General features: G+C 35.6%; 3 protein-coding genes across 3 annotated transcripts; 2 read left to right on the forward strand and 1 right to left on the reverse strand.

Annotated features, from left to right (window-relative positions):
• The first annotated feature begins 114 nt into the window (after nt 1–114).
• On the forward strand, nt 115–2,993 carry LOC105632184 (putative metal-nicotianamine transporter YSL6). Its single transcript, XM_012214509.4, has 2 exons — nt 115–368; nt 817–2,993. Exon 2 carries the CDS (start codon nt 865–867, stop codon nt 2,863–2,865), a length of 2,001 nt encoding a protein of 666 aa, XP_012069899.1. The 5' UTR covers nt 115–368; nt 817–864; the 3' UTR covers nt 2,866–2,993.
• A 138-nt stretch (nt 2,994–3,131) lies between these two features.
• Nucleotides 3,132–4,685, forward strand: LOC105632183 (uncharacterized). The gene has a single exon (XM_012214508.3). It carries the CDS (start codon nt 3,654–3,656, stop codon nt 4,521–4,523), a length of 870 nt encoding a protein of 289 aa, XP_012069898.1. The 5' UTR covers nt 3,132–3,653; the 3' UTR covers nt 4,524–4,685.
• Nucleotides 4,686–6,345: 1,660 nt separating this feature from the next.
• On the reverse strand, nt 6,346–11,512 carry ARPC2B (actin-related protein C2B). The gene is made up of 10 exons (XM_089724292.1): nt 11,353–11,512; nt 10,438–10,504; nt 10,019–10,226; nt 8,905–9,071; nt 8,195–8,272; nt 7,964–8,096; nt 7,603–7,694; nt 7,443–7,499; nt 7,068–7,119; nt 6,346–6,677 (listed from the first exon to the last, which is right to left on the reverse strand). The coding sequence occupies exons 1-10, from the start codon at nt 11,427–11,429 to the stop codon at nt 6,481–6,483; spliced, it is 1,128 nt and encodes a 375-aa protein (XP_089580418.1). The 5' UTR covers nt 11,430–11,512; the 3' UTR covers nt 6,346–6,480.
• Nucleotides 11,513–11,956: the final 444 nt, after the last annotated feature.

The following is an 11,956-nucleotide window of genomic DNA, read 5'->3' on the forward strand; positions in this document are numbered from 1 at the left end:
ATTATAGTCTACTCCTACTCATTTTGTGGCTGGCAAAAGACAAACAAGGAACAGACAAAGATGTCATTAAACACAATTTTATATAGTCAACTTCCATCAATTATAAAATCCAAATGAATCAAATAAAAAAAAAATACCCACTCTCCATGGTCAACTTTTAAATAAGAATTGTTATTATCGTGCTCTGTTTGAAACATGACAGCAGCCAAACTGCTAAAGTCAAGCTTGGATCTTTATCAATTAGAAAAGAGAAAAGGTTGTAACTTTATTCCCTCGTCGGCGGCCAGAGGCGCCACCGTAAGCGTGGAAACGAAACTACTCAAACCCCCTCTCATGTCCAGATGTTTCTCTAACCAATCATAAATCAGGTAAGCTTTACTTTTTTTTTTTTTTTTAAGAAAAAAAAGTTGAGGGTTATTTTGTTTTTGTTGTAATTGTTTTCTATTTCTGGATCTTTAATTTTATTATTTTTATAATCTTGCTTTAAATTATCCCTCGATCTTGATTTGTATATTGGAGATTCCATTTGTACCATTTCGTAGGGTGTGTTTTTCGTTTGCCTTTCTTCTTTTCCTGCATTTGCTCTGAATTATTTGTTAATGGGGATGCTAACGTACAATTCAGTAGCTTTAACTTAAATGGCTAATAATATTGCTATCAAGATAATATTCAAAAAGTTGTTGGACAAAAATTAAAAGTTTCCTGTCACAGTTACTTTGTATTGTGATTTTATTTCTTCACCACACCCAAATATATACTACTTCTTTCTTTGTTAAATTTATACGGAATGATCATAACCAGATTCCCTACATGCAGCCTTTGAAGCCTTAAGATAGTTCTCTTGATTCTTGGGGTTGAAGTTAAATGGCAGCTAAGAAAACAGTTGTGGCTGATACCCTGGAGCCCTTGATTCCTCTGTCTCAGAATATGAGTAACCTTAATTTGAACACCTCTGACTTTAAGAGAATACCTCAGTGGAAGGATCAAATCACATTTAGAGGGTTGGTCGTGAGTGCTCTTCTAGGGACTGTGTTCTGCGTCATGGTGCATAGACTCAGTCTAGCAACTGGCTTGGTTCCTGTTATGAATATAGCTGTTGCATTGCTTGGATTTTTCATAATTAAGATGTGGACTCTTTTCTTATCGAAATTTGGTTTTTCGAGTGCCCCTTTCACTAGACAAGAGAATACTGTCATACAAACTTGTATTGTCGCTTGCTATGGTATTGCAACTTCTGGTGGGTTCAGCACATATTTGCTTGCAATGGATGACAAAATATATCAACTCATTGGTGTTGATTACTCTGGCAATCGGGCAGAGGACGTTAAGAATCCAGCCCTAGGGTGGATGATTGGCTTCTTATTTGTTGTAAGTTTTCTTGGGATTTTTAGTCTTGTTATGCTACGCAAGGTCATGATAATAGACTATAAGCTTACTTATCCTAGTGGAACTGCCACAGCAACGTTGATTAATAGCTTTCACACAAATGCAGGAGCAGAACTTGCAGAGAAACAAGCGAACTATTTGGGAAAATGTTTGACCTTGAGTTTCTGTTGGAGCTGCTTCAAGTGGGTTTTCAGCGGCGTTGACAATGCATGCGGATTTGATCATTTTCCAAGCCTTGGCTTAACACTTTTCAAATACTCATTCTATTTTGATTTCAACCCTAGCTTTGTTGGTTGTGGTCTCATCTGTTCTCACATAGTCAACTGCTCTATTCTTCTCGGGGCAATCATATTTCATGGATTTCTATTACCTTTCATTTCGAAACATTCTGGGGATTGGTATCTGGCTGATCTCCATGTTAGTGATCTTAGAGGTCTTGGTGGATATAAGGTTCTCATGTCAACTTCGCTTATTCTTGGTGATGGCCTCTACAATTTAATCAAGATAATAGCAGTCACTCTGAAGAAAATGCATAGCAACACTATCTATGAAAGCTCTGAACTCCATATGGAACAGAATTTAGGAAATGAGTTATTCCTCAAAGAGAGAATTCCCTCTTGGTTTGCAGCTTGTGGATTCACGTTTGTGGCTATAGTTTCAGCTATTACGGTACCAATAATCTTTCCACAAATTAAGTGGTATATAGTTCTTCTCTCATGTATCATTGCACCGATCCTTGCTTTCTGCAACTCATATGGTACTGGGCTCACAGACATGAGTATGCTTACAACATATGGAAAGATTGGCCTTTTCGCTATTGCGTCATTAGTCGGAAAGGATGGCGGTGTCATAGCAGGCTTGGCAGCATGTGGTTTTATTGTAACCAGTGCCTCTACTGCAGCTGATCTAATGCAAGATCTCAGGACAAGTTACCTCACTCTATCATCGCCTAGGGCTATGTTTGTGAGCCAATTAATAGGAACGGGGATGGGTTGTGTCGTTGCTCCATTAACATTCTGGTTGTACTGGACTGCTTTTGACGTTGGGTCTCCTGACGGACCTTATTCAGCTCCATATGCAGTTCTATTTAGACAAATGGCAATTCTTGGAATTGAAGGCTTCTCTGAGCTGCCTAAGTATTCATTGTGTATATTTTGCAGTTTCTTTATCTTGGCTCTGGTTATGAACATTTTGAGGGATGGAATTCCATCGAAACTATCAAGATATATTCCTATTCCAATGGCGATGGCAATCCCAGTTTTTGTAGGAGCTAACTTTGCCGTTGACATGTTTGTTGGGACAGTAATATCATATATTTGGGAGAGAAGAAATAAGAAGGATTCAGAGGATTATGTAGGTGTAGTTGCTTCAGGTTTAATATGTGGTGATGGTCTTTGGACAATACCATCAGCTGTCTTCTCAATTTTAAGGATCAACCCACCTATTTGTATGTCCTTTAGGCCTTCTTTGAATATCTGAATAGGGAAATTGTATTCTCCATTGAAGGGGTCATGTTCTTTAAAATTGCTGTAAATTCTTTGAGAGCAACTTGCTTAGGCATTATTGATTAAATAGATTTGATTAAGTGGTACCTGCAATTTCTGGTAGATCATATGTTCTAAATGATGGTAATTTCTAAGCACCTAAACCAAAAATTAGTTTGTTGCTGCAACCCAGATGATTTTAAAGCTAAAAGATTAATTGAAAACTGAAACGACATGACATCCCATTAGTAAATTACACCTGCAAGGGGTTAACTATGATTTATTTGACTCTTAACGTTATGGTCAGTTCTAACAGACGGCAATACTTTCGACTCTGTCGTTTAACTTTACAAGCGGAACGTTACGTGTTGACTGTAGTGTTGACGGCAGGCTGATTGAAACAAGCGCTCTTTCCGTATTACTTGTTGTGAAAATACAGACCCAGAGGGCCGTCGAACGACCGAACCGCAATTTTTCGCGTGCACTCAATCGGCGTTAAGGCTAAGTCTAGAGGACGGTTATGCTTAGACGACACGACTTTATGGCTGTCGTCGAACCACCGAACGGCAAAGTTGCACTTGTTTTCAGAGTGCCGTTAATGTTTGGACGACACGTTGTTTGAAACCGAAGCAGGCCAAACTACCGAAGAAAGAAACGTTTATGGCATTTTCTCAAACCTTAAAGGAATCCAAACAATCGAAGACCTGAAAGTACGCAGGAACAGAAACAGAGAAAACAGAGGAAGCAAAACATCACCGTTCCAATAAGAAAGAACAGATAAATATGGCATCAATAGCAACCCATTTCTCCACCGCCTTGATCCTTGTTCCAGTTGGGCTACGCCGCCTCTTCTGCTCCTCCTCCCTCTTCCTCAAGAACCCATCTTTATTTAGATCGAAAACGTGGTATCTATCTGATACTAAATGGAAGAATGTTGATTTATACATACTCACCATAGCCCTTCCTATTGCTTCTTTCTCTGAAATCTTCCTTTTCTTGTCTTTTTCTGGTCACCCAACTTACCGTTTCTCATTCTTGCATCAATCGCTGGTTCTTCTCCTTTACTGGGTGCTGACCTTTTTGTTTCTTTTGCGTAATAGCATTGACCCATTAGCTCTTAATGATAATTTCTTGTTTGCATTTACGGGGATCGTGTTCTTCATAGAGTATTCAGTCATTGGCAATGGAATTTCTGGTCTTATTGATGGGGCTGTTTATGGTCTGTGTCGTGATTTGACCATTATTTGTGGTTGCTGTTGCTTATATTTGGCTATTAGGCCTAATGCCTTTTTTGTGGAGTTTTGTTTTTGCTGTGCGTTGCTTTTGAGGGGGACTTGGTTTTTGCAAGCTGGATTGTCTTTATATAACGACTTCTTTGTTTTCAAGGGGTGTCATAAGATAATGGTTTCTCCAGAAAATGAAAATGCTGATATGAAGTGTGATCTTGAAGAGGATGGACTGAGGGGTGTTGCATTGGCTAATTTGTTGTTTATTGGCCATGTAATTGCGGTCTTGCTTGTGAGCTTTGGGGTATTTGGTTTGTTGACAACTAATAGAATTTCAAGGCATGGTGAGGCAAGTGGTGCATTGCTGGCAGGGCTTGAATCTGACAGTCATTCAATACGCCAACTTCCTGAATTTGAGCTGGAATGAAGCGCATGGCTTTTCTTTTTTCCTGTAATCTTCCTTGTACAATATTCATTTAATCAAGTTTAATGGTTTCTTTGTTCTATAAATATAAACATTAACATAGTTGCTGTTCCTAAAAGAAAAATGCTACATTGATCATCTCTTGATCATGAAATAACTTTCATACATGAATGTTCATGTTCAAGTTTTTGTTTTATTATCTGAGATTATTGAATAATGTTTGCAACTTTGCCCCTATTGTCCTTATTTATGTTCTTTGTGAGTAGTCTCTTATGCAAATGCCACAAAGAAGTCCAAAGCAAGAAATTTACTGTTTACTCAAAGTGCTCATATTTATTTAGCTTAATATGATGTTAATGCTGCACAACGCAATCAAATAGAAGTTGTTGTTTTCGTTAGTGTTTCTGAAGTTAGATTTCCTTTTTAACCTTTAATTATGTTTAATTCAAAGAATATGATTTGTACTTCGAATAGTGCCTCAGATTGAATGCATCCAAGGTAGCAGTTGGAGTTTATTATGATTGTATTTGTGTTACAATGTTTCAAAGCCATTTACATGCAGGAAAGAATTGCAAACAAGTTGCTGTCACTGATTTAAAATAGTAGAAACAATCGGAAAATCATAGAGATTGCTAACGTTTAGGTTGTATGTCAACAGCGATGTGAACTCCAAGTATTTGAATGCATCCAAGGTAGCAGTTGGAGTTTATTATGATTGTATTTGAGTTACAATGTTTCAAAGCCATTTACATGCGGGAAAGAATTGCAAACAAGTTGCTGTCACTGATTTAAAATAATAGAAACATTCGGAAAATCATAGATTGCTAACGTTTAGGTTGTATGTCAACAGCAATGTGAACTCCAAGTATTTGAACTTGAGATTTTAGTTCAAATTGTATGCAGAAAAAACAGGACATGTTTTTACCTACTTTGGTGTGTAGTTGCAATTACACTAAAAATATAGAAAAAACCTTGATTCATCTAGTTGTGAAAGGAAATTAAACATTTTCTGGACCTTTTCTCTTAGTTTCGTAACCATGTGCCAGAACTTAGAATAACTAAAATATATATATATATTTTTTTTTGAAAAAAAAAAAAAAAGCTTTGGATGTTATTTGTCTCTTCATGAGTTAATTTTAGCATTCTTTTAGTGGATCGCATATGATATTTAGCAGGCTTTGAGTAGCATCATATGTCTGGTCTTCATTTTTTTCATCATCATATTTCCTTCTGGAGCTGTAAACGATTTAAGTTGGTGTTCAGGATGAGCATAAGCAGCCTAAGCTTCAAAGGGAAGTCCCACCAGCACAAGCAAGTCTTGTGAAAATGTATTACTCCATTGTCCCACGAACTGATTTTTATCAGATAACATCTGATAGATTGGCTTACCTGCTTGCAGGAGTTTTTTCTTTCCAATACATGAAGGGTGCATACCAGTAGGAAGGAGATAGCTGTCAAATGCTTTATTTACTAGTCCTTTGAGTTTTGTAGGACTTCTGAAAAAGTTTAGCTTTCACAAGAATATCACCAGAATAGTAATTTCTTCATTGCTTTATTAAAAGATCCTTCGAAGTTCGAAGCAAGGGGAATTGACATGGGATTTCATTCTCAAACTTGCATAGCATTAGGGGCAACAGGTAAGGAAGATTTCTTTGTATTAAAATTCCATAGGACAAGAAACTGCATAATTGCTTGTGTTGCGTGCAATTTAATTGATATAACCTATGAACTTCTTAGCACGTAGTAACGTCATATGTAGATCTTGATATGGCTAGTTAATATTTTACTATGCTGTCTAGTGGATACTGAAATCATTTCGCTGTGGTTTCCACAATTTAAGTAGACTTTATTATCATACAATGCCGTGAGAAAAGGCTTATACTAACATCATGGATGATGTAGAAGTCCTCCAGTGCAATATTGCATGTCTTAGTTGCAAATAAAACATATGGACTATAAATTAATCTAGTTTGGTATATCTCATTTGGGAAGAAAACTTTGGGATTGTCAACCATCTTCTCTGAAAGCGCCCAAATCCATGGATCTTGATAAAACGAATTCGCTTGATCTTTCTAGTAACCTCACCACATCTTTGTTTAAGCATTTCAGATTTTGGGAAACGGACCAGTTTCGTAACATACCTGCATCTTGCCTTTGCTGGAAGGAAAATAGAATATGAATGAAACCAAAATGTAAAGGAACATTTATTTCTTTTGTTCTAAAAGCTAAATTTTCTAATGATCACTATGCTATAAATGTTATGCTGATGGGACTGATATATTATCATTCCATTATATTATAAAACAGCCTGTTTCAACACCAAGCAAATTAATTATTGGGGGGGAAGGGGGGGGGGGGGTGGTGTGGGTGTGGGGGGTGGGAGTTCCTTAATATTTCTCATCTCTGTAGTATATTAAACTAGAAACACATTTTTGGTGCCTCCGAAGGATAGAATTTTCCCTTTCCTTTTCTTTTTTTTTTTTTTTTTAATTTTTTAATTTTTTTAAGTTCATCTAAGGTATCCTAATAGATTGGCTGAAAACATACCTTTAACCCTTTTAACTTTTTCACCTTCCTCCTGATTTTCCTTGTGCAGGACCTGCAAAATGCACATGAGAATTAGTTTGCCATCTTGTTAGCTCAGTCTCTTGTGAAGGTTGCTCAAGCAATCTTGACTAATGTTTGCTTGTTTTTGCAATATTAGTTCCTAGGTTCAGTCCATATGTGCTGTTCGGTGTGTAGCAAGAGGCATATAAGAAAAGGAAAAAAGAACTTTGTTTTTTTTTTTTTTTTTGGAGTTTTAGAAAAGGAAAAAACTCTAGCCTAAAATTTTAAAAAAGAAAAGAAAAGCCTTTTGGTTTCTTCAGTTGGTTTGCAATCAACTATTGTGCTACTTTCGTTGTCCTAGTTCCAGTTTAGCACCTCAACCAAGCTTTCCAAACGCTTTTGCATCTTCCTCTTTATGAAGCCTCTGGTGCACTATTCAAAAAATTTTGTCAGCCAAAGATACACTCCACCATTTACACACTCTGTTTTCCCCAACAAAATATACACAAAAAAGAAAGCTATTGTTGAACCTTACCTTTACATGGTTTTTCACATAGGCATAGAAGTTTAACAGACTCCATACCTTCTTATCTAGTTTTTTACCTTCAACATGCCGTGATGAAATATCTGAAATATTATAAATATGTCAGTCTGAAGATGCTCAAAGCTTTTTCTTATATGGGATGTAGCTCAATATCTGAGAAGAATTAAATGCAGCCATTGATATTCCAATGAGAGATGTCAAATCCAAGAATTCATAGTTGCTGTTTGTTAAACTATGATTGGCACAACATGACTACTTTCAATGGACAACAATTTTTGCCCAAGGTAATTGTAACTTTGTAATGATATTTGCACCATGCTTTGTTTATATTTAGGATAGTAAGATAGGATACCAAAAGAAACAAACCCCCCATTTGTGCTCAGATCTTCTAAAGATTCTCCTCTCAATTCTGGTGGAGGAATGGGTGACCAAGTGCAAGGTGGTGCTTTGGCCCATTTTTCTGAACTTCCCACATCCATAAGCTCCTATAGGAAAACGAAAATAGAGAGAAGGCAATGAGCTATTTTGTTCCTAAGACAGCCAAAAAGAGGATTTCAGAGTCAAATTATCTAGTTTTGCAAACCTGAAAAAAGGCCGTTGCAATAATCACATCTGAAGGTTCTTTGAAACGCATAGGAAATACTGCAGTGATTTTCAGTGGCTGTGCAACATATCAATTTACTTTAATTTAGACAATCTAGATTTGGATAAAAGTATGCAGTGATCTTTATTCATTAGAATTCATAAGAGGCCGTGTTCACAATCCTGAAAGGTGACTACAGCATATTATTGGTTATATCAAGCAAAGAGGGTGGTTTTCCTAGCTGTGAATCTAAATATTAACTTTTGTCAAATCTTTCTCTAATATTTTTGAACGTGGTTTTATGGAAATTTACATAGAGGCCATAAGAGGTTGAATTAGCTGATTGTTTTAAGTTTTTGAAATATTTGTAACTTCCTGGAAAGTGGAAACTTTACAAAATAGCTAAACTTTATCAATGATAAAGGCTAGAATGAATTACGGTGTTTTGGATGGAGTATAAATGGTTGGAAAAATATTTCAATGAACTCTTGGATTTATACAAAATTCTGAAAGCTTTTCTTAGCAGATTGTAGTTCATCATGTACATGACCAGAAAATATTGACCTACTATGAGTCTCTGAGTCAAAATTAATGATAAACTGACATATTTGTGTCTGAAAATTATCATTTTGTTGCTAATATCGCTCTTTAGGCTTTTATGGACACCTTACCTATTTTAAGAAGTTAACAATTCCTTGCATCGAAATTACCTGTTTGATGACATAAAAGGGCTCTCTTGGGTGATATACGAGTTTGATTGGCTTATGCATCCCCTGAGATATTTCCTGGGCGTTTACGTTCATCAACATTTCTTTCAGCTGGGAACTTAGTATCAATGCTTGCACTGAAGAAATTTGTCTAATCACTTTTTCAGAATCTGAAACAGAAATACATGCATAATCATGAAAATGGAATGTGCAGAAATGACAGCTTGATATGAATACGACCATCAGATAATTTCTTAGAAAAAATGAATATGAACAGGTATATAGCTATCCCTTTAATGTTCTTTACTTATTCCATACAAATTGCTTAGAGAAGGAAGATTGTGACACAGCCAATGGATTTGACTTGCATGTTTTTATATTTGCTTAGCAGAATCATATGCTTAACTGTTTTCACTAGCACTGGTGTTATTAATCTGAGTTCTTTGACGTCTTTCAGATTTTAATCAATTACTGAATTCCCACATTCAAGTATCTGTGAAAAGTTGGTGGGGATGTTGAGCGTGAAATGATGATTCTGGAAAAGCAAGAAATATTTAAAGGACATATGTGTTCATGTACTTGATCAAAATGGCAGGTGTGTGCTTTGTACTTCCTCTAATTAAACTTTTGCTTTATATTATGATTTTGTCTTTTGGTGTGTGCATTGCATTGAGGCTTATATTTTATGTGCATACACTCATGTCTTATGTTGAGTATGAAGCATGGAGAATAACTTAAGACTTCATTTATGTAAAATTGCTTTTCTACTTCATGTTTTCAGTGAAAGTAAAATATTTGCAAATTACTAAACCCCATGTCTAGTCATTCCATTTTTCCTTCAATATGCAGCTCAGAACCTTTTGATTTCTAAGCTGTATCTTCTGTTCTTTGCAAACCATAATTTTACCTTGTTGTATTAGTGTTTTACAGTCAGTGAGATAGAAAATTAATAATGAAAAGACAAAGTCTAGGATTACTCGAGGAATGATTTTAGCCCAACTGAAAACTGCTCTTAAATTTAGTAAGCATATAATCTTGAAAGCGAGTTGTATGAAAATGTAACCACACACAAATATGCTATTATGCATCATATGGGTGATTTAGCATAGCAGCAAACCTTTTTCATTAGGAATCTTGGCAAAATTAAGTTTTAGGGTGAGCTGGTATCCTTCTCTTGAGGGTTCAACAATTTCCACGGCATCAGAACAAACTTCCTCTATCATCTGTATAGTGTATTGTGAAAGCCCGTATGATTGCAGAACCCCTTGGGACAGCAGTGGAGTAGATATTGAAAGGTACTTATTGTGTGGATCTGCTGCTGAAGACTGTTAAACTGATCAATATAATTCTCAAATATTTTGTAGAAGGTAGTTATTATTATACGCATACGCACACTCTATATGACAAGTAATATACTGAAAAAGTCTCTAGCCTCCAATCTTGTTGTATTTCAATGAAAATACAATTAAAATTGTTTTATGAAGTAGGATCTGGATGTTAAAGAAACCAAACTCTGCCAAAGTGTTGAAGACTTGCCTGAATGTGGTATTCTACAGACCCAAACTCATACAAGTGATGATCAATCTCCACAGGTTTCTCCGCACTGCATGAAATAAAAATTATCTATTGTCATTTACTTTTTTGTGTAAAATGCATGCAACTTGAAATACAAGTCATTTAATTGCAGGGAAGTGAAGAAGAAAGTCATGCACGTTAATCACAGATAATAATCTTTCGCCTTCAAATTAAGAAAGTCAAATCATTTTACATTGTCCAATCCCTTCAATATTGGAACTGTTCTGGTATTTACTTATTTTGCTTTCTTTGCTGACATGATGCCATCCACAATAATACCATGTGTTTATTTCAGCTGACTATATTTATGGGCTCAGTTTTTTTTTTATCTAGAAACATAAACGAGAGAGCCAATCAGAAGGCTAGCTCCACTTGCTAATATGAGTTTGTGAGTGGCACTAGAAAATGGCAAGAAGTATGTGGTGGAAAATGGTTTATAAGGTCTGTAGTGAACAAACTATTCAGTTTTGTCCCTCCAACCAACAACTGTAGGCTACTTCATTGGTTATCTACCTGGAAAACATATCTTGTCTGCCATATTCTGGTAGTTCAATAGTCGACAAGAGAAGCTACCTACAGCTTCCATGGTTGGTGATATTTCTTTGAACTATTAATGGATTGTCTTTATTTTTATTTCTTTTATCTAATGTTTTTCTTCATTTTGTAATCGAGTATTGAACTTATTCGACAGGTAACTTCAGAATATGGTGAATAATGAAAAACAAATACAACTCAAGTGAAGTTTAAAGGGGTAGGGAAATCAGAGCTCGATTGTTTTACAAATGAAGAAAACGTATGCAAGGAGCGAAATGAAAATTTACCATGAGCCTATTTGCTATTTTTATTTTTTGAAAGATGGATTTGGTGGTTACTTACTGGTATAACTTGAGCAGAATCTCCTTGAGAGCAGGCGAGGCCCTCTCGAAGCATGCCATCCTGAGCTCTCTTCTCATCTTCTAACCTTAACATATGAACTTCTTGTTAGATGTATGCATTTTGCCCATTATGAACTTTTTGAGTATAAATTAAGTTCAAGTGTTGCAATCATGCTTAGTTGCCTTAGAAGCAAGTACCTACACTTCACTTCGTTTCTCCACTGTAACTAACTTTTGTTTGTAAAACACGCTAGAAAGACATGGATCATCTCTCCTGTCTATATTCTCCATTTTTAACTGTATCATCTTATGATAACTGATTTGGCACTATCTAAATAGGCAATAATTTTTCTTTTTAATTTATTCATTAATCTTCACATATATATATATATATATATATATATATATATATATAAAGAGAGAGAGAGAGAGAGTAATAATGCTAAATTGATTCTTCGAACTAATATCATAAACTTCACTCTTTCTTATTATTGTAGGATAATTCGATTCCGTAATATTAGGATTCATTCAATGTGTGAAAATACATTTATTACATAAATAATCACAAACCTAAAACGAAATCAAAAGGTCATTATCTAATTTAG

The sequence above is a fragment of the Jatropha curcas genome, chromosome 7 (assembly GCF_041381405.1).
Source record: "Jatropha curcas cultivar XTBG-Jc1 chromosome 7, XTBG_Jcur_1.0, whole genome shotgun sequence".
NCBI lineage: Eukaryota > Viridiplantae > Streptophyta > Magnoliopsida > Malpighiales > Euphorbiaceae > Jatropha > Jatropha curcas.

Excerpts from the sequence above, each read along its gene's own strand:
- LOC105632184 (XM_012214509.4), top strand. The coding sequence starts at position 865 with ATGGCAGCTAAGAAAACAGTTGTGGCTGATACCCTGGAGCCCTTGATT.
- LOC105632183 (XM_012214508.3), top strand. The coding sequence starts at position 3,654 with ATGGCATCAATAGCAACCCATTTCTCCACCGCCTTGATCCTTGTTCCA.
- ARPC2B (XM_089724292.1), bottom strand. The coding sequence starts at position 11,429 with ATGAGAAGAGAGCTCAGGATGGCATGCTTCGAGAGGGCCTCGCCTGCT. Across the intron at positions 9,072-10,018 it reads CAAGATTCCTAATGAAAAAG|ATTCTGAAAAAGTGATTAGA; the intron begins GTTTGCTGCTAT and ends TTTCTGTTTCAG. Across the intron at positions 7,500-7,602 it reads ATGTGAAAAACCATGTAAAG|TGCACCAGAGGCTTCATAAA; the intron begins GTAAGGTTCAAC and ends TTTTTTGAATAG.